General features: G+C 38.2%; 2 protein-coding genes across 2 annotated transcripts; one reads left to right on the forward strand and one right to left on the reverse strand.

Moving 5' to 3' along the window:
* Positions 1 to 482: 482 nt before the first annotated feature.
* Positions 483 to 13,911, forward strand: LOC146306028 (E3 ubiquitin-protein ligase TRIM39). The gene is made up of 15 exons (XM_084711970.1): positions 483 to 641; positions 6,027 to 6,168; positions 6,478 to 6,727; positions 7,416 to 7,630; positions 7,778 to 7,882; positions 9,428 to 9,523; positions 10,463 to 10,696; positions 10,805 to 10,952; positions 11,468 to 11,515; positions 11,987 to 12,013; positions 12,269 to 12,333; positions 12,533 to 12,643; positions 12,747 to 12,865; positions 13,292 to 13,388; positions 13,531 to 13,911. Exons 2-15 carry the CDS (start codon positions 6,028 to 6,030, stop codon positions 13,681 to 13,683), a joined length of 1,809 nt encoding a protein of 602 aa, XP_084568096.1. The 5' UTR covers positions 483 to 641; position 6,027; the 3' UTR covers positions 13,684 to 13,911.
* A 4,278-nt stretch (positions 13,912 to 18,189) lies between these two features.
* cmasa (cytidine monophosphate N-acetylneuraminic acid synthetase a) lies at positions 18,190 to 22,938 on the reverse strand. Its single transcript, XM_084711968.1, has 8 exons — positions 22,556 to 22,938; positions 20,861 to 21,003; positions 20,579 to 20,734; positions 19,745 to 19,881; positions 19,368 to 19,462; positions 19,021 to 19,192; positions 18,767 to 18,932; positions 18,190 to 18,473 (listed from the first exon to the last, which is right to left on the reverse strand). Exons 1-8 carry the CDS (start codon positions 22,777 to 22,779, stop codon positions 18,259 to 18,261), a joined length of 1,308 nt encoding a protein of 435 aa, XP_084568094.1. The 5' UTR covers positions 22,780 to 22,938; the 3' UTR covers positions 18,190 to 18,258.
* Between the last annotated feature and the right edge of the window lie 3,382 nt (positions 22,939 to 26,320).

Genomic DNA, 26,320 nt, shown 5'->3' on the forward strand with positions numbered 1-26,320 from the left:
TGTGTATCATTAACAAATTAAGAAGGTGAATTAAAAGAGAACCACCCTTAACCCATAATTTAAATTCATTACATTGCTTCAATGGACTTAAAATCCTTGTTTTATTTGATGGCCTTGCTGCCCTGACATTGTTTAGTCAATGCTTTGCCAAATATTCATGTTCATCCTGTCAGGTACAATGTCATAGACCAGTGTAGTTGTAATTCTTGTCATTGCAAACAGAAGATAATTTGTTCCTATGTGTCCAGGAGACAGGCAAGAAACAAAGAAGAAGAAGGAGAAAAAAAGACTGAAGGAAGAGACTGTGGTCATTTAACCTACTTTCAGTGTGTGTATGTGTGTATATCACACTCCCACCGTAACCAGTCCTGCCACATTTACCTGCCAAAGAGACAGACAGGTGAGTGGGCGTGTCTTCCATGGCATTGTGTTACTTTCCACAGGGAAGGAAAATCACAACCCTCACATACATACACCACCTTTATATTTGAGAGCCTGAGAAGACGCCCGTCCTAAGTGAGAGTGAGAGCGATCGAGATACGACCTCTACAGATCAAGAAACAACAGACAGAAAATAGAGCCGTTGTACATCCCTGGAGCATTTTGGATATATTATAAAGTCAGACACACAAGGAGGAAAGGTATCAACTTTTACACTCTTGTTAAATGTCAAATGCTTACCTAAAGTATCTCAAAGACATTTATTTATAAGGGACAACTGCTACAGTTATGTATGTGCTGCACGTGAAGGGAGATCTCTTCTACCACATGTCAGCTGATTGGTCTTAAATGTCAAACGTAATGAAATGTTCATTGTTAAGTGAAATAGGGCTTCAGCAAACAATCATTTTAATGTCTTGTTTTGTCTGACCAATAAAAAACAGAGAAAAGTGGCAAATCCTGACATTTTTGTAGGAGAATATTTGATGTTCTTGAAAAAGTTATTTTTCCCTCGATTGACTAACTGATCAATTCATATCAAACTCCTAAATCATTATCTCAGTGAACTAGCAGAATGGAGGTGTAGTTGTCAAAAGGCTCAACAGATGTTCAGCATATTTGCATGTGTATTTAAGTCAAGCACCTGGCTCTCTGACAGCTTTATTAATATCATGTTCCAACATGACATTGCAGTTGAATCTTAATATGATGCTTGATGCTTGTTTGTGTGATCTCTTGGCTGCAAACCAATTTCCTTCAGGGTAACAAAGCTCAGAGCTACAAGCTGCAATGTTGTGGAAATATTTAGAGACATGTAGGAAGGTATGTTATGGGAAAGGACCATGTGGTTTAATCTATTAGACAATATTATTTGAGACATGATTGCAGAAATTCTACACCTTGGGCACACTTTTCTAGCCTGTTTGTGTTCAGCTCTCACATTTGAACCTAAGACCAGCAGTTTGATCAAGTTGAAAAGATGCTGGCGTAATATCAAAATGACTATTAATACACATTTATGATTATTTAATCACATCTGCAGACTGGTTCTTATGGAATCATTCTGTTTTTGTCAACTATATTTATGTAGCTCATAATATAATAAAGGGGAACTCCACTGGTTTACCTATTGTAACCCTCCTTTCTTGAATGTTAACATTTTCCAGTTCCTCCAGGCTGTGGGTAAGAAGCTCGCTGCAACTTCTCTTTCTTTCTCTTCTTTAATTCTTCTTTTACTCACCACCAAAATAGCAAGGCAATACAACACACTCAGTGCTGGTGCTCACAGCAAGCTTCTGTCTCTACTGTTTGCACATGGACTCTACTCTGTTAGACTCATACCTGTCCCCACAAAACAATGGCAGTAAGAAACTAATTAACTCTTAGTCAAGGGGACATGAAGACGCCACTTAAATACTACACATGAAAATATATAAATAAATTACTACATACAATGTACAACTAGATAATAAGGTATTTACCAGTACCTTAATTCTGCATAACAATGTTGGGGAATTATGCCTAAAGAAATATATAATGTACACAGTGAACTGAACAACTTAATAACAGAAAATTAGCTCAGTAACTTTAGTAATAGAGAAAGACTTTTCTAAAAGTGTTATGACTGTGTGTTCAGCTCTCAGTACGTTTGTAGCTTCTAACTGAATCCCTGTGTTTTGAAGTTTAGTTTCTCTCCCGTGTGTCTGTTTTAACTTTTAGGTGTCTGCTGTACTTTACTGTCATGTTTGGTTTCAGCTGCGCAGGGGTTGTGTCATGTTACCACTGGTGAAAACTGAAAATTTTCTGGTTTTGCTGCTTCATAATAGAGGAATTTCACTGATTATTCGCCATTTTACAGCTGCTTAACTAAAGCTAAGCTGTGTAATGGAAATCCTGCCATGCTGGGCTAATGTGCTGAGTCAAACCGAGTCAAGTCAAGCCAGCATATGTGTATGGAAAAGGGCTCTATCTACGCTGCTGTGTCACACCCATAATCTGATGCACAAGGTTCCCTTTAGCAGCTGTATGAGATGCTGCCAGAAAGCCTCTTTAACACTGGTTAAAGTTGTGAAAGAAAAGCAGTTTGGGTAGGTTTATAATAGGACATGGTTGGTGTTACATATGTCTCATGAAATCACTGAAGCAACTGAAGAAAGTCACATGATGTACATTATATGTACCTTACAACTTTTAGTAATGTTTTGGTTTTTCACATGGGACATGAACGCTGATTTTCTAGAGAAAATGTTTTAACCATCCATCCACCCGGCTTCCAACAGACTCCTCCCTCTTTATACTGCGCCCAGAGCCTGATGAATCTCTGTCAGTGGCATTGTGGGCATCCTTATGAGTCACTGAAGGGCAGTGACAAAACAGTGGTATCTGATGACTTGGGAATGAGAACGGACTTGGCTAACAGCTCAAGGCAATATGAGGCGCTACTAACATAACACATCTGGATGCCTGACCAATCTGTCGGCAGCTGAATTGCTTTGTGGGTAGTATAAGTGACAGGTTTTGACAAGGAAGACTTGGAATTTTAAAAGGCTATTATAGTTTATATGCAATAACTCAACTATTAAAGTTAGTTCAACTGCATTGATATTTATGCTTTTTATAACCTCTGCCAACAAGTTTACCTTTTTGGAGCAGTTTTTCTGTATTTCCACAGGATTACAGAAAACCCACTGGCTGATTTTTATGAGAATTGGTGTTACTAAGTTTGTTGCACATGCACACACCTGTTGCATTTAAAGTGAATGATAGACAACAAAACATAACAACCACCTCAGACATCACAGTAGAAACAAATGCAGCAGGTATGTAAGAAATAAGGGGCAGTTGCACTTAGCAACTCTTGGTCTAATTTCCATTTTTACCTGAAATAATCCCAGTGGTAGTCATTATATGTCAAACATTTAAACATTCAATCGGTTTTCTAGTATCTAATATTTTATTTAGTTTCTTTTGAATAATTTCTTTTTTAAAATTTTACCTGTCTACCTGGGTTTTCCTCACACAGTCTCAGGATAAATGTGTGTGAAATGTAAGTTATAGCATGCGTCTCACCCAGAGCATGCTGGGATAATCTCCAGCTCCCTGTCACACTGAAAGAGGATAAGCAGGTGTAGAAAGTGGATGGATTGAGCAGACAGTTAAGCAGAATTCAATCCTACTGCTTATAAAAGTATTTTTTTGTATTAAATCGTTGCTGAAACATTGATATTTAAAATGTGTTGCCCCGTATGACTAGAACATTAGAAAAACATTTAAAAGCCTCAGTGTCCGTTTGTTGTTGTGTACGTGATAATACAGAACAGAATCTTGCCTCACTTCATTCCTGAAGTTTTTTTGACCATCCTAATCTGATTTGTGGTGACAGGGGTGATTTGTGTGTGTTACATAATGTGTCCATTTATCTCTCATAACTTCAGCTTTCCCTCTTTAAAGTTATTTTTGTCTACCTTCACTGTTTCTGAACAAAACACTAAGAATCCTCTCCATTTTAACGTTACTGCTTTGTTTTGAGTCTCGCAGCCTTCTCCAAATTACTATAGATAAACTGCTTGTTGTTTATGTACCCGTTTTCCCCATTTCCACTCAGAGTTTGACGTAAAAGGCTGAACAGCTGTCACATTACCAAGATTGCTGACTGAAGAAACGAGACACTGACAAATTGGTGTGACAGAAAGTGCAATCTTTGCCCTGAGGTCGAAGAGTAAGAGAAGAAGACCATGTCTGTGTTGACCTAGTGTCAAGGCAATCTTCCCCTTAGACTTGATTATCACAATGTGGATATTTTGGCCTTAAAGTGTCACTATAAGAAAGGACAGGGGGTCAACATAGGGAGCATGAACATTATTGGTAATCTGGCTGTTTGGTTTAATAACATCATGGTCATAAGTGTTAGTCAAGGAAAAGTTTAACTTGGCTTTGGCACTAAACAAAAAGTGATCACGGTGCTCACCCTCACCATTTAAACCATATTTCATGCTAATCTGGCCTTCTTTGACCAAGATGTTGAACAAATGGAGTGGTAATTATATTCCCGTTCTCATGAGTGACCACTAATAATATCTTTGTCCTGGAAAAATCTGCAGAATTTAATTATCCAAACAGGATGATTATTTTATGAAATTACTACAGGGTTTTGATACTGGAGACCTGGGTTTGCATCCTGTTAAAAATAAAATAGGGCAGACGGGGGTTGGTAGGTAGGTCAGGGTTGGACCTTTGAAGGTCACTGAAAAAAATGTAACATCAAAATGTTTGACCTAGAGTTATCATGTTACCTCGTCCACGAACAGAATTTCTGCCTGAGTCATGTCGGACAAAATTTCAACAGTGGTCATTGTTTTAAAGTGAAGATAACTACTCCCATGATCCCATGCTGCTTAATGGCATCAAGCTACTTTGTTTGTTTTCTTCACTGTTACAAAATGAGTATATGAACATAATGTCTAAGAAACAGTGTTGCTCAGAAACTCTCTGGGGTTCTAGAAAAATAAACTGATTTGTACTTGAATATAAAGTTGGTCTGCACTGAAAACTCTGCTGGTGAAACGTTTCTCTGTCAGATGAGAAGATGCATGAGTGGATGCACTTGGTAGCTTACACCCTCAGCAAGACAGTGTTACTAAGAATTTTTCAGGTGACTAATTTAAACAGAAATTTTAATTTAGACCAGTCAAGCAGTCTAAAAGTAAAAAAAAAAAAAAAAAAAAAAAAAAGCACAACTGAGGACAATTAATTTCATAAGGTTTAATATTGTCCAAAAAATATGGTGTGTATTAAGAGTTATTTGAAGCAGTTCATCACCTTCTTGCTAGCAGCCTGCTCTACTTGCAGATTAAAGCCAACATGTCTGTAATGTGGTTATGCGTTGCTCCGTTCCTGTGGTTTTATGTCAGTTTATTCCGACTAAGCCTACACACAACTTTACTTAAATTTTCTCGCTCAAAAACAGCCAAGCTGTGCTGTTTATAAGCTGTGATCTGTCCCACTTAGCTGATTAAATAAAACACAGGCGTAGGGCATGGGCTCACTGTATTTGTGTATATGTGGGCACTGTGTGTAGGTCCGTGTGTTTATGTGCTAATTTCACACAGTTTGGGAGGATTTAGGTAGAAGTAAGTTATTTTATTTCAAATATGGATGTGTATTCATCGATATTATTAATGTACTTTGCATGCAAAATAAGTCCACACTACCAGCAGACAAAAAAAAAAACAAAAAAAATCATCCTATACCCTACACTTCAAATGTAGCCAAATTCTGTGGAAAATATGTGGAACTGGCAAATCAGCAGGAGCTGCAGCACCAGCTACTGGCAGGTGGTTGCATAACATCTTAGAGGCAACAGTTAACTGCCTTTGTACATCAATAAAATATTAATAAATAGTTTAACAAACTAGTATATCTGGCGCTGGTTAGCACAGGTGGCAACGTTTAATCGACTAAACAACTAAATTGTTTTTAAAGCAATATTGGAATAATAATTATTGCTCTTGCTAGAGCTATTGCTCTATTATGGTGGTCAGTGTTGATTCAACTGTATATTTCTTTCTCTGTCTCGCTGTCCACAGGATGTCCTTACATGGCAGCTTTCTGTCTGACGAGCAGTTCCAGTGCTCAATCTGCCTCGATGTGTTCAATAACCCTTCATCCACACCATGCGGCCACAGCTTCTGCATGGGCTGCATCAGCAGATACTGGGACGGCTCTAAGGTGTGTGAGTTTGTCTTTCTGTCTTTCCCTCCTTTCTTCTGTCCTCGTGGCTCTCCTTTTGCTCTCCTTTTGTGTGATCTCATCCCATCTCGTGAGCTTGCAAATCCAGCTGCCTCGGAAGGTAACAGAACAAGCAAAGTGATTGAAAAAGGGAGTCACCTATAAAAGATTTTTTGTTTTATTTTAGAAAAACTGATTTTTATCTCTTTGGTGTAACATTAAGTTAACACTATCCAAGCAACAAACAGACTTTCCTGTATTTATTTTCTTCTTTATTTCTTCTCCTACCATCCAACCTTACCCCCTCAGGTCTGCCAGTGTCCTCTGTGCAAGAAGACCTTCCAGAAGCGACCAGACCTCCAGATCAACAGGACGTTGCGAGAGATCACAGAGCAGTTCAGATCCATGAGAGGAGGGGGACTGGGGAGGGATAAGAGAGCAGGAAGAGGAGGAGGAGGAGGAGATGGAGGCATACCGGGTCATCTGTTTGATGAGTTGAAGAAGAAGCTGCCACGACCTCTGCCTAAAGTGCCAGTGTTGCTGACCTGCGAGGCTCAAGGTATCATTTTTGTGAGCAGTTCATGTAGGAAATACTTTCTTTCTGCCAGTAGTAGTAGTAGAAAGTAGTTCCTACTTTTCTGGTAATAGTTCCTGCAAATTATTTTGAGTAACCCAGTCATGATTTCTGCTGTTGAGTTTTTCCAAATGTATTTTTTGGCACTTTGAGCACCAGAAGTCAAATGCCATTGAGTTCCATTATATACAAGGCAGACATCTCTACAGCCAGTACTGTATCTCCAAAACTATGCATCTCACTCCAAAACTTCATTTGGAGTTCCATCTATCCATCTAGATGGATAAATAGCACTACAGGTAGGAGGAAAAATACACATTAAATACATATGAGAGGTCTCCAAAAGTGAAGCCAAAACCTTGCAGCCCCCCCTCCCCCGACTGGCTGGTTGCAGTATAGGTCATAAACCATGCCTCCTCCACCTTAGCAGATGGACATGGGCAAACCTAAAAAATCAAAGTTCACGCAAAATAAATTTTTCTCAATAATGTTTTCTGTCATTTTAGGTAGCTCTCATCGTGCTGATGTTTGTTCAAATGTTTATTTTTCTGATCAGTTTCGTTTTAATTAGTCAATAAGTGTAAAATAAGAAGGTGCATGGCTTTTCGAGAGATGTCGCACACATCCCAGTTTCTTAACTGTCTCTCATTTCCTGAGTCTTTTACCTTGGCAGGTGAGTCCATCCCAATGTCATTGTCAGCAGTCACAACCCCACTGGGTTCTTCGGTACCAAACCAAAGTCCAATCGCTGCCATGGCCAACACCCTCGGACCTCCCCCACCGCCTCCCCCTTACACCCACTCCATGGGCCGGAGAAGGTTCACCGTGAGTGGGGCTGCAAGCAGCCAGAACCTCCCTCTCTGTGAGATCCACCACAGAGGAATAATGGTACAAGACTTTTATGAACATTATAAATCAATATCTGTTTTGTGCTTTTTGACTGAACTGCAAAGAGGTTGTTATTCCAATTTACTGCGGAACAAGAATCTATGATTTTGGGCTCCTTTTCACAGCACTGCAACATTTTGATTTCAGATTTTCTGTCGGACTGATCAAGTATGTATCTGTCCTGAATGTGTTACCGAGGACCATCAGGATCATGACACAGTGACTGTGGAAGACGAATGGATGGAAACCAAGGTAAGACAACAGTGTTTACTACTTTAGTGTCTTTGTTTTAAGCGGAAAACAACAGTTGTACAAGGAAGAACAACAAGAAAGCACAAGCTGTTACAAAGTAGGTCACATTTGACATCTGAATGCACAAAATCTGTGTCACAGTAAATTTAAGAAGGGCACAACGCTGTCTGAACTTATGGCCTGGTATGTAAGGGGGGAAACCCTAAAAGTGGAAAATTCTTTGATTGTGAGTAATGACTTGGAGACTAAGAACCACTTCCTTTGTTCATTTACTTGCATGACTCATTTTGATTGCTTTTCTGTTTTAAACATCATAAAATATCAATACGAACAAAACTGCTTTGTTAGGTTTAGGAACAGATCATACTTTCAGTTACAAAAACAACTGCCTTAAATCAATCAATATTGACTCTTGGTTTTGCTTGTGAAACAAACCCTGGTGTCCTGTGTGAAATACCACGTTCTTCCTTGAAAGTTGTGCAAAATGAAAATTTGTGTCCATGTACACAAATCTATAGGTTAAATTTTGTGAGTATTTCTTGATAATATATCTGAAGTTTGCATTTCTAAACAACATCAAGCTAAAATAGGGTGAGTTTTCAAATTCTGAGAAGTTTTGAAAGTGCTGCATTTGTTACGCTTTCTGTACATTTTGTTGGTTACCAGTGTTGGGGAAAGTTACTAAAATTTAGTAATTAGTTACTACTCTTAAAAAGTAACTGAATTACTTTACCAATCACCACAAAGTAAAAGTAATTAGTTAACAGGCAATGTAACTTTTCCATTACTTTTAAATGTTTGCTTAAATTCTCAAACGCACAGATAGTTATATTATTTAAATGTTGTTATATTATTATTTATTATTTACCTGTAAGTTACACTTTTATTGCCAATGGTAGACTGTAGTTATAACTGTAGGAACAACTGTAGTTGTAGACTGATTTAGTAGAAGTGTACTCACACTTACTGTGTATCAAGGTGACAATACATTTCCTGCCAGCAGTTGCTAACTAGCTGCTAGCTGTTATAGCTGCCAGGAAAATGCGGAATATGTCAGAGTGTGAGGAAGGAAATTAGTGAAGTTTGTTTTTGTTTTAATATGAGATAGATGCCTAGCAGCAGAATTTACATATTTTGCATTTAAAACTGGCATTACTGGCATGACTTATATTTATGTTTCAGTCAGTGTGTAATGAGACAATTAAAGCATTGGAAAATATTTTTTGCAAGCACATGAAATATATATTTGTTGTTTATCATGCACTGAATTATTTATTCAAGCCAACAAAAAAAGAGAGGAATATTTGCATTTTTGCTGTTAGCAAAATAAGCACACAGTAATAAAGCCTGACCCCTGCATCTCAAAATCAGGTTTCAGTGGCTCCAATCAGGTTGCTAGAAGGATTTTTTTTCTTTTGAACCCATCTTACAAAGTCTTTTTGTCTGTGCTCAAAACATTGAATCACACACTCAGGTTTGTGGCACAAGTCTTAATCCATAGATGACCTTATTCAAAAGTATGTGTTTGTGTGTGTGTGTGTGCAGGCACAGCTAAGTGTGTCAGAGCAGGAGATCCAGGAGATGATCAGACAGAGGATCAGGAAGATCGAGGAGATCAGAATGTCAGTGACTGAACTGGAGGTAGGACAAACAGACTCTGGAAAATACCTCAACTCTGTAGCAAAACCTGTATGTCCTCCTGTCATCCCTTTATCAGCTTTTAATCAGAAGACAAGACTGCCGTCAACTTTTTCAAACTTGTTTTTTCTCTCCAATATTACAGTTCAGTATTTAACCAAATATTTACGTGCATTGCAACTTTTCTGGGTTTTAAGTGAACTTTCCAGTTTATTCCATAATTCTTGGGGGTTTGACAAGTATGTTTTCAAATTTCACAGTTTTCATAATGTAATTCATGTTTAGTTCACAAGATCTGTCTGACCTCAAGGATTTAGGTCAAAATATTCAGTGTTTTACTTGACTTCTGGGGGGTTTTGGCAGTCGGGTGTATTCCTGACTTTGGGTTTCTCCTTGAATTACTGGGCTTCAAACCCCATTCATAAATTTTGAATTCCTAAGTTTTACCTAATTTTCCTGGTTTATTCCTTGAGGAGTGTTTTAATAAATTATAATTTTTCAGCATTTTGATTCCTACCTTCTGCATTTTACCTGAAGTCAAATATACTTGCTTTTAATTACGCGTTCACATACACACTGCTATGGAGTGATGGTTGTGCGCGTCCTCAGAAATTACACACAACACCACACATATGCAAACACAAACGCATGGTTAAACAGCAAGTATATCTCTGGCCTTAGGTGTATTTTTTGACTTTTCAGGCCTTTATGCTACTTTTTGGATCATTTTCTTTTTATAATCACAACATTTAACAATTTTCCTAAAAGCTACCAATTTAGGGGTTTGACCAAATTTTCTGTTTAACTTTACTTTTGGGGTTTTACCCACATTTTAAATTCTATTTAAAATTTTTCATGTTTAAATTCCCTAATTTGGTGACTGTAACAATGGTGTATTGATAGATTTTACAGTTTCACATCTCAGACTTCTAAATTCCTCAGTTGGCGGTGGAGCGAGAGACGGCGGGCAGCGTTTGTCTGTTTTCTGCGCTGGTGTCTGCCATCGAGCACTCCCAGGCAGAGCTGATGGAAGTGATGGAGATGAGTCGGAGGGCGGCTGAGCACCAGGCCGACGCCATGATCCGACAGCTGGAGCTTGAGGTTGATGAACTGCGGAGGAGAGAAAGCGCCCTCTCAGAGCTCGTCCAATCAGACGACCACATACACTGTATCAAGGTTGGTGAGGATCCAATGAGGTTCAAGTTCACGATATATTGACATAAAACAAACATCATGGGAAACCTCTCAGTCCCATTTTTACATTTATTTCCACCTACTCTCCAGATGTTCCCCATCGTCTCCAGCCCTCCACCTGCCAAAGACTGGTCTGCGGTGTGGTTGAACACTGACCTGGGAACAGGGACCATCTACAGGTCGCTGGCAGCTCAGGTGGAGAAGTTTCAGAAAGAGCTGAAGGACGTCACAGAAACAGGTCAGTAAAATGCAAAACACAAAGCTTGTTTCCAAAGATAACAAACTATTAACATATCAAGACTGGTAGGTCAAAGAACTTTTTAGTTTAGTTTGGTCATTTTTCAACTCACAACTCAAATACGCATGTAAGTCTGTAGAAAAATTATCAAATGGTGGTTATTGGTGGTTGATCATTAACATCTACTGTCAGAAGATTAATATTATAATCTAAACCAAGATGTTCCTGATTTTGGTATCAGTATCAGTTAATCAGAACAAATGCATGTTTTGAGACAGACACTTCAATAGGTCTATCATAAAATACTGAAATACTGCCCTCTAGTGGTAGAGCTTAGTGTATCCTAATGTGTCCAAATTTAAAGAACTGAGTTAAGACCATTAATAGTTATTTATGTAAGTCTTGGCTTTTCCAATCCACACAATAAAATTTAAAAAATTGAAGTGTTCAGTTGTTTGTGATTAAAACTTTAAAGTAGATTTGTGTTCAGCTCCTGTGTCCTTGTTCCTCTCCAGGTTTTCCTGCCTCAGTTTTGGAACCTAGTCCAGTGCGAATGCAGCCCAGTGAGTGTCCAATCCCATTCTGCCTTAAAGGGATGGTTTGGATTATTTGAAGTGGGGAGGCATGAGGCGCTTAAGGATAGTCAGTAGATGATCGTCAACACACCGCCAGTTTGGAGAATCAGAGAGAAACAATTTTAACCTTGCTGTCAGATAGACTTTTTTAATGGCAAACAGGTCTTATGTAAGACAAATATCACTACTACCTCTACTGTAGGTAATACACTAACTACTAATAGCTACCTCATACAAACACACTTCAGATGATCCAAACTATCTCGGCTAATCATAAAGGTTTATACTGTGCATAAACCTGTGCATGATATCTGCCATCCACCTAAATTGTAGATATAAGCCGCTGAGTGACTCTATAGATCATTAAACAGTTAAACATACACATTTTACTGCAGTGATATTAATCTATGCAGAGCATTAGTAAGTGCTAATAACATATTTTCTCTTTTTTTTCTGCAGGGATAAAGAGGATACAGGAATATGCGGGTATGATACATTCACACTGACTGAATTCAGTGCAAACAATATTATGGATGCATTAAGTCATCTTGATTCAACAGAATAATATAAAGGGAACAGAGTAAAAAAATATCTAATACCTATGACCATCAAACGTTCTCCAGAATCTGAACTAAAAAACACCTCCATATGCATTTTGGATGTGTTTTTTTCTTTTTTTGTTATGTCAAAATTCTGTAGTGTCTTGCCTAAATTCTTTACATTTTTCTTCCTTCATCACAGTGGATGTGACGCTGGACTCCAACACCGCCCATCCCAGACTGATTATGTCAGAGGACATGAAGAGTGTGAGACTCCTGTTAAATTATTACATCACAGAATAATAAAAGAATCAGAGCGGATTTCTTTTTAAAGCATTGCATTTGACTTTATCTTTGAAGAAGTGTGAAAATCAGTCTGTATGAATACATTTTTAAATGTTTTGTCCACTTTTTCGTCGTGGCCATTAAAATTAAACCATTAAATCACCTGTCTGTGTTTCTGTAGGTGAGGTGTGGAGATCGACATCAGCTGCTTCCAGACAATCTTGAGAGGTTTGATAGAGTCGTGTGTGTCCTAGGGAGGGAGGCGATCTCCTTTGGGAGACACTACTGGGAGGTAAGAAGCTCACTCCTTTGAGTATTTGACACAGACATAATACTGCAACATATTAAAAAAATGTTAGGATTAGAAAAACAACTGTCCTACTTCCTGTGAACAGGTGGAGGTGGGAGGGAAGACGGACTGGGATCTCGGAGTGGCCAGACAATCAATCAACAGGAAGGGGAAGATTGAAGTTACTCCAAGCAACGGATACTGGTTCCTCAGCCTAAGAGACAAGTGAGTTGTCAGTTAATTACCTGAAATGGGATGCTAATTTGATATACTTGCACAGCAAAGTGTTTCTGACACTGAAATTTGAGTCTTGTTTGGCATTAGAAGGCTACTGAATTCTGAATCAAACAGCAGACAAACACTGCTGAAGAATAGTGAAGAATTTATCAGTTGAACATCGAGATATTTTTCTTAGGAGTTGGTGGAGACCAAAAATGGAGCTAAAAGGAGAATGAATATTGGACTTAAATGTCACTGTTGTGTTTACATCTCAGTCTCCCCAAAGAGCTAAAGTCAACTAATGCAGCTTCAATCTTCTCAGCATCCCACAATCATTTGTTGTCTTGGTGTCACTTTCTTTTATTAGCATATCATATACAGTAACAATGGTAATTAACTTTGCTCTTGTCGTCCCTTCATTCCTCTCCTCAGGAACAAGTACGCCTTTCGATCTGAACCCTCCACAGACGTTCATCTGAACCTCCGACCAAATAAGATCGGGGTATTTGTGGACTTTGAGAAAGGACAGGTGCAGTATATATTTGACATATCTTGACTTTTTTTGTCTTTCACCAAGCGAACTGAATATAACAAATATCAAGACCTCCAGTCTCTTTTCTGTTCTGTTTTCAAATAATCCTGTGTGTCCTCTGTGTCCTCTGGTTGTGCAGGTGTCCTTCTACAACGTTGATGCTAAAATCCACATCTACACTTTCAATGACACTTTCACTGAATGCATCTACCCGTTCTTCAGCCCCTGCACTAATAAATCTGGAAAGAACGACGGGCCGCTGACTATCACACCTGTAATCATGACAGAGTGACAGAACAATACCTGAAAGTTATTTGTTGTTTCTTCTTCTCTTTTTATACTTACTTATGCACTAAGATGCCCTGTACAAAAAGAAATCCAGCTGGTCATATTTTTGTAATATAAATATTCATTATTAGCTTCTTAAAACTTTCTATTGGCAGATGTTATACAGCTGAGTCATTTTAATGTTGTATTTTAAGTGATTTGCTCTTTTATTAAAAACAATCATTTTCCGTTACACCTGGATATGTGTATTTGATATTATTCTTGCAATGACTGGTAATTATCCCAAGAGGAATAGAGTCAGATAAGAAGTTCAAAGCCACCACTCTCATATATCAACCAGCAGCCTGTTAGCTTAGCTTAGCATAGAGGCTGGGAACAGAGGGAACAAAATCCACCTACCAGCACCTCTAAAGCTCATTTAGAGGAGTTTCTTACTTCAATCATAGCCAGGCCTCCTGTTTCCCCATGTCTAGTTTTTCATACAGATAAGCAAACAATCTGGTAAAGTTACAAGGAAGTCCCAAGTGTTTGATCCTAAATTTTGAGTTTCATGTCTTAAACTAATCATAACGTGGCTTGTTAAATACTCAATTCTGATTGGTCAGTTGCATTCTAAGAATGGAGGGTTGTTCAGACACAGTTCTGATCAGACTCTGGAGGAGCAATAAAATAATTTTAAAAGAATATTTTGGGACACCTCAGCAGGGTGGATGATGACACAGCTGATTTAATGCGCCAAGAATAGAATAATTCATGTTTTTAAGATAAAGACTAAATTAAGGTTTTTTATGCAAAAGAGAGCATTTGTTGTTGTCCTCCAATATAAAGCTCTCATCTGCAGTTCAAAAGTTTGAACAACGGGGGAAATTTGATAACTGAATCAAGAATGAACCCCACCCACTTTTACCTTTCTGTTTCCAGTAAATTGTGTCTTTAGTTCCTTCTTCCACAGCCACCTCACGTACTGTTCAGTACATGTAGTCAGCATGAATCGTGCACAAAAAAAATGAGCTTACTAGTAGAAACAGACGTCCTCGGCCAAGACAAGCTCAAGCCGAAGCAATCATCCCTCCCTGACAAACATTTACCCAAATCATCTTACAGACGGCTCGGCTGCTTGTTTCCACAAGCTCCGCGTGACAGAAATGATGACAGGGCAGGAGAAAAAAATGGAGGAATAAGAAGAGGCAAAGATGGACAAAGAGGGAAAGAAGTAAAGATTAGCAGGATTATATGAGGAAAAGAGGGATTTATTTTTTATTTTGGAACAGTTTGTTATTTACATCTAAGAGAAAAAAAGGCCAAAAGAAAAATACTACAACTACAGCCATTTTGCTTTTTAAATAATTACTTCTCTCACCTACATAAACTCACATTTAGATTTTATTTTAGTCAGAAGTCAAAAGTCAGAAACCTGAATTTGCTGAGTACTCATAAATGTCTGTCATGTTATAGTTGCATGGCAGATGGTCTGTTTAAGCAAAATACATGCTAAATGATATGCTGACAATTCAGGTCTCACTCCCAACAGAAAAACAACCCTGCCCTCCACCTTTGTTCCTCATTTTGCTACTCTGGATGCTTTCCCAACCCAAAATGTCTATACTTGACGTCCGTGGCCGTCAAGTAGTCAACTATCTTTCTTGTATGTTTAGGAACAGCTTGCACATAACCCTCCAACTGTACCTTTAAAGTACTAATACTAATTTTTATTTCAAATTTTTCAAATTGAGGAGTCAAAACAACTCAAAACGGAAGAATCTGCCACTAGTCTTGATCTTGATTCAATTCAATTATTCACTTTACCCAGTGTCGTTAATATAAAGATCTCACCACTCTGATTACTGTGATATTTCATTATTTAAACCCGCTGGCAGACGAAGATTAACAAAGCAGTAATAGATGATCAAGACTTCCTTGTATGAATGTGTACCTGCTAACAGGAAGGAAAGAATACAGTCATCATGAAATGAAAATACATATTTAGATGTGTTCCTGTGTTTGTTTTGTTTCTCCCTCATGACTTGTCTGATATTTTGCGCTAAGTATAGCTATGGGAAAAAGAGGACTCGGGCATTAAGAGCTGTACAAAAATAAACCCAGTCACCATGCCTGTTTGTCATACTTGTGACTTAAAGTAGTAGTAGTATATATTTTTCTTTCTGTCCACAAATCCCATGAAATTAGCAAGTGCTCACTTGCTCGTAACTGTTGGCAACACAAAAGTGATTATAACAAGAGCAGGTTGCATATGTAAAAATGCATGCGTCACAAAATTCAATAGAATAATGACTGTGGGATTCACAAATAAATTATTTTATGTACCAGCTTTATCATATATGATACAAACATTTTCAACTTGATTTTACTATAACATACAAAATATTAAATAGTTATAGTTTCACTAAAGTAATAATGTTTTCAAAATTAGCAAAGATTTCCCTGTTAAAATGTGCTGATGAGGTTGCAGAAACTCATGTATCAAATATGATGCAAATGGTGTAATAGTGTTGTCTTGTTTGTTTGCCACACGGCTGCACTAGGTGACATGTTCATTCATTACCATGAACACACCAAAATCACATCACCAGAGTTTGGTGATATTGCCGAGTTGTGTTGGTACACCTCTGCTGCGTATTAAAAACACAAGACCAGAACTTTCAGTCATGTCCAACTTCACTGAAAATTATTCACACATCAAAATCTCTCACAATACACAATGACTAAATAAAAAGAGTGAAATAAAATCACATTAATGAGCCATAATGACACAGAAACATTCCAACAAAATAATCAGGCATTACTGGAGGGTACATTTGTACATCAATAAATAGAGCAGACACACAGGTCATTGTTTTACTGACTCAATAACAGTGCAAATGCAGGTCCTGCACCAATGAACCACTCTCGTTGTTCTAATGAACACCAGCCAACAATGGTCAGTCAGATCTATTAATCACATAGCCAGCAGCTACAAATTAATAATCATTAATCATTAATCAGAACTGAGAAGTTACCATGCAGCAGCACACACACAGTCACAAAGTTATTGCTATGCTGCCTCCAGGTGTCTTGTGGAAATATGACTGCAAGTTGAAGAAAAAGGCTCAGTATCATTGTCCTATCTAATTGGAAATTAGCTAGCAGACAGTTAGCCTAGCTTCGCATAAAGACTGGAAACGGGTGTCAACACCTGACCTGGCTCGATCTGAAGTCCTACATACCTGCACAAAAAGCTCAAATCTCACAAATTAACACATTACATGTTTGTTTGTTTGTTTGTTTGTTTGTTTGCAACCTTAAGGGGGTAGTTTGGGTTTTTTGAAGTTAGGAACTTATTTATATTCTATATCGTATTGCCTACAGTAAATCAATCAGTACGTTTGTTTCAGTTATTGTGTGACTTAGGTGTTTTCAAAGGTTAGTATGGATTCACAGAAGTCACACTGACACAAACACACTAACCGATCGAGGCAGCAGTAGATCACCAATTCTAGTTCTGTGAGCTAAATTTACTGATTTTCCAAAACTTTGGAGAGAGTAATATTTGGCTGATGTCATGGCAGTTTTCCGTCGGAAAAAAGCTATGATTAAGTTAAAATAAATGCATCATACACTAAAACTGATATTGAATGTCTTGGGGAGAGCCTTTTGTAATTGGTTAAAATACGTTTTGTTGCTCACCCTGTCCACAGCAGTACCTTTTGTTACCTTTGGACAGAGCCAGGCTAGCCTCTTCCCCTTTTCCAGGCTTTATGCTAAGCTAGGCTAAGACAGACACAGGAAAGGTGACATTTACGAAAATGATCAAACTACTGCTTTAAGGGTACATACGAAATATGAACAAGGACGTGCATACAGGATGACAGGGACTGCTTACCCAAGATGAGACATTTACATGTAGACAGGACACAGAAAAGTGATATATTTAACATGTTTTGACATTGAACATGTTATATTTTGGTTTGAAACGCTTATATATAAAACACAAAGGCATTTAAAATATTAAAAACTCGTGTCTCTAATACTTATATAATAACAATAATGTGTTCTCTGTGTCACAATACTTTTACTTTTAGGGGCACTATTTGGCGTTATTTAAGAAAAGGATTGTACCTTTAAGAACTTAGTTTACAGAAAAAAATTGCAAAAAGAAAATCTCAATTTTCTGTTTTACACTTCACTAAAAACAAACCTTTCACTGCATCAGTAATCATTCAACACTCAGTTCGGTAGTGTTAGTCCCATTGTTTGCATTTGGTTCAACATTTTGTCTCCGGCGCGGATGACAAAAGGAATTCTGCCTTAAGCAGAGTGCTACAATAAATCAAGGATTGTTCTTATTCCATTTAGTATTCACAGCATCACTTAAATTCCTTCTTTTCTGAAAATTACTAAATTACATGCAGAATAATCTCTTATTTTTAACCGAACAAAGAAGTTACCAACAGGAAAATTTCATTGTGTGAGACTTGATTGTAAACAGAGAGAATTATTTTAATTTTAACCGTAAACTTAGATCAGCATCTCAGATAAAATTGTAATACTATAAACTGCACTAACTTTGATGTACTTAAAATCAGAAGCTGCTGCGGTCGATGCGGTCCTGCTCCATCTGCGACTTTGCCTTCTGTTTTTGCAGGAGAATGTGTTCGGTAAACTCCCTCACCGCCCCCTTTCCACCGATGCTGTGGCAGGTGTACTTTGCGGCATTAACAGCGACGACTGGAGCATCTCCGGGTACTGCGCTCAGACCCGCCAAGTTCAGACATTTGACGTCTGGTTCATCGCTACCTGAGAGACAGAGAGAGAGAACATGAGAAGAGGAGGAAAGACAGAGAAATAAACATCACATATGAAGGAGATGTTTGTATTTTCAATGCCAAAAAGACAAAAATAAACAAATTTTTACACAATCTGTTCTCTGATTAATGACGGATATTTTGTTATAGAGCTGAAATTATTTGTCAGTGAATTGAAAGACAGCTTGATAAACTGTTCCACTGTTAGCTAATCGATCAGTCAACATCTTGTTTTAGCACTACTCTTACAGTTCGTCATAGTCTTGTAAATATTTAAATGTGTACCCATGTACGCCACGTCCTTCCACTGCAGCCTCCTCTGCTCCACCATCTTCGCCACATCCTCCAGTGGCTCCTCCCCCACCTGCATGACCTGGCAGCCCGTCCTCTTCGCCAGTTTGTCAGCCAGCAACTGAGCCACAGGGTCCAAGCTGGAGGTCAACAGCACCACCTGTTGACACACAGAGGGTTGTAGTGTGCGGCCACAAAATACGAACCAATTCAACAGCGCTCTTTTTTAAAAAAAAATAAATTCCAACCTCCACTTCTTCTTTCTGCAGCTTGCGGATGCCTGCAGTGTCTCTGGTGTTAATAGACAACATCTCCTCTCCGGATATAGACAGAAAGATCCGTCCTTCTGTTAAGCATCCGGAAACATTACAGAACATCAAACGCACCACTTCTGGCGTCTGCAGGCCGAAGTAACCATACCTACGGACAGCACAGATTGAATGATAGAAGAAGAAGGGCATGGCCTTAAGAAATACAAATGCCTATATGCCTAATTTAAAGTTATTACAACCGCCCCTAATAATTTTTGTACAGTTCCTAAAGCATTTGATTGATAAACGGCTTGTTGTCTAGTACATGTTTGTGTGTATCTCACCTGAGAACCCTCTGTTCTGCCACAGGCCAGTCAATGTCCACATCAATGTCCACGCTGTACTCTGGCAGCATCTCGTAGTAACCGACCTTCCCACCCTGGAGAGAGTAGAAACAGAAACATTAACAACTCCAGCACCATTACACAAACTGAATGAATGAAATGAGAATCAAAAGGTGAAAGAAAGTGAGTTACAGTTTTTCAAATTCAAGAAAATACTTGCATATGTAGCAAGTGGATGACTGCATGCTGCACTTCACAAAAGTCACAACTGGTCACATGTTGTGTCACATGGTCATATGTCATATGAGGCACATGATGCTGGTAAGTTCAGGAGAACAGAAAAGAATCTAAATGAAATGACCACTACAAGTAACTACCTGCAGAAGTCCCTCGTCTATGATGAGGTCTCTTGAGGTGAAGTAAAAAGAGCCGTTCTCGCACAGCTCTCCATCCCAGTCCTGACGCCGCGGCCGGTTGGTGGGGTCCAGATTGAACGGCTTGGTAAACTCACCAGCTAGAAGGAGGCAGGTGAAGGGTTAAAGATCCATTCCAAAACAAAGAGCATAAAAAAATGCAATTTTGCATTGACAATTTATTTAGAATTTGTCAGTTAATTGTCTGGCAGTGCAAAAGAAGAAACAAAAATTCAGATTGAAATAAAGGCTGTGAAGAGTAGCAAAGCTCCTTTAAGGAATGGGGCAGTGCGTATGGTGTGCAAGTGAAGGAGAGAGAGTAAATGTTCATTACAGGTTACAGTGTGTCAGTTAATAAAAGATGCAGCTTCTTAAGATCAGGAAAAGTCTCATCTGTTGCTTTTACTACATCAGCTGTATTCCTCGCAGTGCAGTGTCTCTTTGGAGAAGTGGTGAAATAAACCCAGTAATGAAAAAATCCAGCAATAACCGTCTTATCCATTTTTTGTTGTTGTATGTTGCACGTTGTGGAAGCTGCTTACAGGCAATTTCATGATGCCTTGGATTGGATCTGTCAACCAGTCAGAGGCTGTGTTCCTGACATGTGTGTGACAGCGCTGATCCTCAGGCATATTAATGTATTTTTCATTTTAGAAATCCATGCACTGACCTTAGCACAAGATTGACCCTTCAAAATAAAATTTGCAGTGATGGTGGTAATGAGCTCAACCCTTTGGCGGGCATCACATGACTGTGGTATTGGGGTAATGCAGTTATCATCACAGCCTATAAACTTACATCCTTTCTTGACCTCCTGCCAGCGGAACTGGTGTCTCCTGACCACCGAGAAAACCGAGTCGTAGCCCTGCTGCGTGATCATCTCCAGGGCCTCCTTTATGTGGAACGGATGGAGACACGGGGCTGTTGCCTGAATGTTACACATCACATCCACCTCTGCCAGAAAAAGTCAACAAAGGAGGTGCTTTAAAATCAAGCAGCTGCTGTCAGATGGAGATTTCTCACTGAACAAACAGACACATACTGGAGATGAGTTTGCACATCCTGGTGTGGTTCTCGTACCTGGGTTGAGCCTGATGAACTCTTGGATGGTTTCCAGTGAGGTAGAAGAGTCTTTGGAGACTTCAGGACTCCTGCGGTGCACCTTGGCACCCCAGGCTTTCGCCACCTTCTCAATTTCGGCATGGTCTGTCGATACCCACACACTAGGAAAATGAAGACACATTATCATCATTTGGAATTATAATTGTTTTTTGCTTTCCCAGAGTGGAGAGAGTGTCCAGCTTCAGGTTTGTGGGTATTCACATCTCAGAGGACCTCCTACGGCCCACTAACACCACTGCACTGGTCAACAAAGCACAGGAACAGCTGTTTTCCCTGAGAACATTGAAGAAATCTGGCCTGTCCAAACAACTGCTGGTGACCTTTTACTACTACACCATAGAGAGCATCCTGACACACTGCATCTCTGTGTGGCATCTCAGATACACAACTCTCCAGCTGGTCCAGCGCACAGAAGAACATCTGGCTAGAACTTCCCCAGCCCTGGAGGGTATGTACAGCCCACACTGCTGCAAGAAGGCTGCCAGCATTTTTAAGGACTCCACACACCAAAGCCATTGTCTGTCATCTTCTGGTAGATGCTACTAGGCTTTCTACACCCCGTACCTCCATATTGAAAAAGATCTTCTACCCAAGAGCCATAACTGCTCTGTCTCACTGATTCCTCATGCACACTCATACTGCACTACGTCACCACATATGCTTTAGTTACACAGTGGTCCACTTTTGATCACTCTGATTTACTGTCTGGAAAATGTGTCCACCATCTACATCTCAAACACAATGACAGATGACATAATTAATTAACCTCAGATTTCAGGGATTAATGTGTTCACCCACAATTCCAACAAAGTTGGGACGTAAATTAATACAGAATGTAATGATTATACAAGCCTTTCAACCTATATTCAACTGAACACAGTACAAAGACAAGATATTCAGCTGCTCAATAGTCCAGGGTCTCTGTTGCTGTATTTTGTGCTTCCTAATGAGACACATATTTTCAATGGGAGATCTGAACTGCAGGCGTGTCAGTCTAGTACCCGAACTCTTTTGCAACAAACTTGTGCTGTTGTAACATGTGCAGAATGTGTCTTGGGATTGTCTTGTTGACGTAAGCAGGGATGTCACTGAAAAAGACATCGTCTGAATAGCAGCTTATGTTTCTACAAAAGATTTTATTTCATTTATTGTTTACTCTTACCCTTATTACTGGGTTTATAGCATTAAGTAAACTTAGGCTCATTGTACTTGTGCGATGACAATAAAGATATTCTATTGTATTTTTATTAGTCTATCCCTCATGTTATGGGCATCTTTTTCTCTCTGTCTTTTTTCTTTCTTCTATATGGACCCCACGTTCAGATTAAAAATAAAGTCTGCCTGATTAACTCATGTGTTGCTACAGTCATTTGCATTGTGACATCTTCAACAGCAAACTGCAGGACAGATTTGGTGTTACAGTCGTTTGCATGTTAAGTGTATGAGCCCAAGATTAAAAGTCCACCATGTTTAAACATAAATATTATTATATTACAACATAAAATGAACAAATGAATACACATAGATCGACTAAGTAAGCCATGTACAGTGTTTACTCAACAACAGTAAGTTTGGGGGCTTCTGGTTTTGAGGTCATTCTTCTCACAATAGCAGTTAATATCATATATGCTATAATTATTAATAAATATGTACCTGTCAAACATTTTGGAGTCCACGGCAGCTCTCAGCACCCATCCAATGAGCGGTACTCCTGCTAACATTTTAATGTTTTTCAGAGGAATCCCTTTGCTTCCTCCTCTCGCCAGAATAACAGCAGCTACGTGTCTCTTTTCAGCCGTCCTGACTTGCTTGCAGGCAGGCAGCGGGCCGTCCTGCTCCCCGTTATCACCGGGAGGACCTCTCTTCCTGGAGGCCATCACGACTACAGAAGTTCACTGCTTTGTCCAAAGGTGCGGGTTTCACCACATTTAATACCGTAAAACTATCACCGAAATGTCGCAGCGAAACAAGGAATCAGATCCATATATGAGCCATTGTGATAGTTCTTCTTCGGGTCTTTAATTCTGGTTGCTACTTTGACCACTAAGCTCACTACCGCCACCCTCTTTTCCGGAAAATTACCACTTTGTAAAACATTTTATCAAAGAAACTCGTATTAAAATTTTATGCAGATATTATCCCTGCAATTAATTAATTTTACTTCTAATTTTTAATTCTCCCTTTATATTCCTTTATATTCTTATTTTTGAATATTCAAGTTGATAACGTGATAAAAAAAAAAAAAGAAGTGTTTTTTGGGGATATTCACAAAGCAAAAGATTTCTTTAGTTTCTTCCAAACAAAGCCTTGTTTTATATTGATCTTGAGACATTTTATAGTGATTCTGTCTGTAAAGTATCCGGAAACAAAAACCCTTTAAAGACATCTAATCTTTGGAGAAATGCCATATATAGACATAATTGCCATATGAGTTATCTTGGTTTGTAAGATTGGTGCTTTTCACTTCTTTTTAGTCTTAGGTATCTATTTATCACTCTTATTTTTCTTATTATGTACTAAAAAATTGTAAAATAAAACAAAATATATATATATATATATTTTATCTAATGTTCCCTGTTCCAGATCCCTTTTCCTTTTAATTATTTTAATTATTTAAATTTATTTTCAATCATTTTAAATGTTGTACTATTGGTTGGATACAACAAGCTCTGTGAAGGTGTCACTTTTTGGGCTCTGGGAAATTGTGGTAGCATTTCTCATTACAACGTACTTTTACCTTAAAATACTTTTTACTGTAAATATTTTTGTACTTTTATGTGAGTGACAATACTTATTGACTTACTTGTGACAGACTTTTTTTTTTTGCAATGTGGAATTGCTACTTTTATCTAACATTAATACTGCCAACCTTTATATTGTAAAAAACAAACTGTCTTCATGAAAATTAAAATCTTCACAACACTGATTACCCCACCCCCCCTATGCAGTGTACTCCCATCATATTGCACATCATAAAGGAAGACAATAATAAACAGTACGCAACCTGCAACAGCACCAGCCTGCAGTGCTTACAGGCAACACTACTTTGATTTAAGGACTGATGTCAACAAAAGTATATAAAAAACAAAACAAAACAAACAAAAACAGGCATTAGCAAAGAATGCTACACAATGACTCATAAACTGTGTCAGAAGAAAGATCATTAAAGGATTTACAGTATTTGATGAACTGTGATTACCTAAAACTAGAACAGCAAGTCAGCAGATGTATTTGCTTTAGGCTACCTGTGCTCTACATGTCTGTATCTGATCAGCAGCGCCACCTTTTGGACATTGAGAGCAAATGCACTGTTATATATGTCGGTATGGATGATGGGTGGAGAAATTTTTATTTTTCCCTAAAGGGATAGAAAAGCCATTAACTGTTATCATAGTCTTTTCATAGTTTTTTAAAATTTGTATGACGTACCATTCCCTGCACTTGGGCATAAATATATAAAATAGATATCACGTCACACACACACACACCCACACACACACACACACACACACACACACACACACACACACAGAGTTGGTATGCTACCTGACCAGTGCTTCTACCCACTGCTGAGAAAACAAAGCCTTTAAAAATAAAGTATGCAGTTTGAACCATGAGCATGACGCTGGCAGAGGGAGGGAGACAGAAGGCAAATGACAAGACTTGAAAGTCAAAAACATATCTAAGTAGGTCAATCATGTCTCTGCATAGTCTGATTTAAAAAGCAAATAACTCCCCAGTGCCAAACATAGGCCAAAATATTCTCTGTTATATATTAAGCTCTGGGATGTATTTTTTCAGTCACAAATTAAATTAAATTTAATTTAATTTAATTTAATTATTTCATCCAGTACCATGTTCATGTTTGTCCAATACATTGTCTATGACCAAATACCTGCAAAACTTAGGAAATTCCCATCAGCATCAGCTGTACTTTGTCTTTTTTGGTGCAGTATTACCTGCTAAACATCACCATGATTGTATTGTCATTATGAGCAAGTTTTCTGATGTTACCATTGTGCTTCACCTGTACTTTGTGTTAGTCCTAATTAGCAAATGTTACCATGCTAACACACTGTTTTTGGGGGTGGGTGGGTGCACTGCGGGGGGCCATAGTGTCTTTTTTTATATCAACACTAGGAGTCACCAAAGTCAGACATTTAAAAATCCCATACCCGGGGGCTTTAAATATACCAGTTCAGGTCAGCCGTTCTAAAATCACAATGCAAGGTGTAAACTGTAGGTAATCATAGCAACAATAACTCTGTGCTAAATGAAGCTACCAGTTAATTCTCAGTGGTTAAACTGACATAACTATGGCAAAATGACAACAAACAAATTTAAACACAGTTTTTATTATAATGCTAAGTGACCATGCCAGAAACACAGTTGGCTAATCCATTCAGAGGTGTCCTCATACAGAAAACAATAGAAAATAATGTCCATCATTTTTATATATCAGGCAGTTGCTCAAAAAAAGATCAGTGTTCTTTTAATAGGGAAAGAGAGAAGGAGAAAGAGGAAGAAATAACAGTAACGTGAAAGAGACTGGAGAAGAGATGAGGTTGTCAATCAGGTTAAACTGGTGCAAAGTAGGCTACACTTTACTCCTGTCAATCCTGATGCCTCTGCATCTTTATCTGTCTTGTAACTGAAACTAATACTAAACTGTGAGCTGTTTTATACCTTATCTTATCTGAAACTACTTATCCTTATTATGTTATTTGTTGTACTGCAAAAAAAACACTCAGGAATTCAGTGGAATTAGCTAATGTTTTCTCATTAACTTAACAAAGATGTAGACGTTTTATTTATGCAATTAAATTAAACTTAAAATTATTTTTAAATGATTATTTTCAGAACACTTAACTTAAAGTGTTTTGACTTCAAATGATGAGTTGAATGAATGTACTGTACAGAGTTCAATCAACTCATTTAATTAAGTCTCTAAAGAAACATGATCAATATTTTAGTAGCCTACCCAGCATGCACTGGTTGACAGTTAAAACTTTGTGTGAAATGAAATTGACTTTTCAAACTGTGAAACTGCAAAAGGAATTCAAGATTGTTTGTGATGTTTGTCAGTGTGACTAAAGAGTTGTTCCTTCAACTTAACATCTTAAGCGTACTGAAAATGTTTTCTTAAGTGCAACTGAATTAATATCAAGTTTATTTGTTCTGAATCATTACAAAATGATCTCAACTTGTCTTTTCAAATTTGGTCAACTTAAAATTTGAAGGCAGCCATGACACTAACTTTAAAACAAAAAAACAACAACTTTACATTGCCCTGTGAAAAAACTCCAGCCAGCCAAAACCGAATAGGGTTTTGGGGGTTTTAGGAGGGTGTTGCTGCCTATAAAGGAGGCCTAGATCGCAACATTAATCACTGAAAACAAAATCCATTTTATTTTACCT

This window comes from Lutjanus erythropterus, chromosome 23, assembly GCF_056507025.1.
Source record: "Lutjanus erythropterus isolate fLutEry1 chromosome 23, fLutEry1.hap2, whole genome shotgun sequence".
In the NCBI taxonomy this organism is placed as follows: Eukaryota; Metazoa; Chordata; class Actinopteri; order Lutjaniformes; family Lutjanidae; genus Lutjanus; species Lutjanus erythropterus.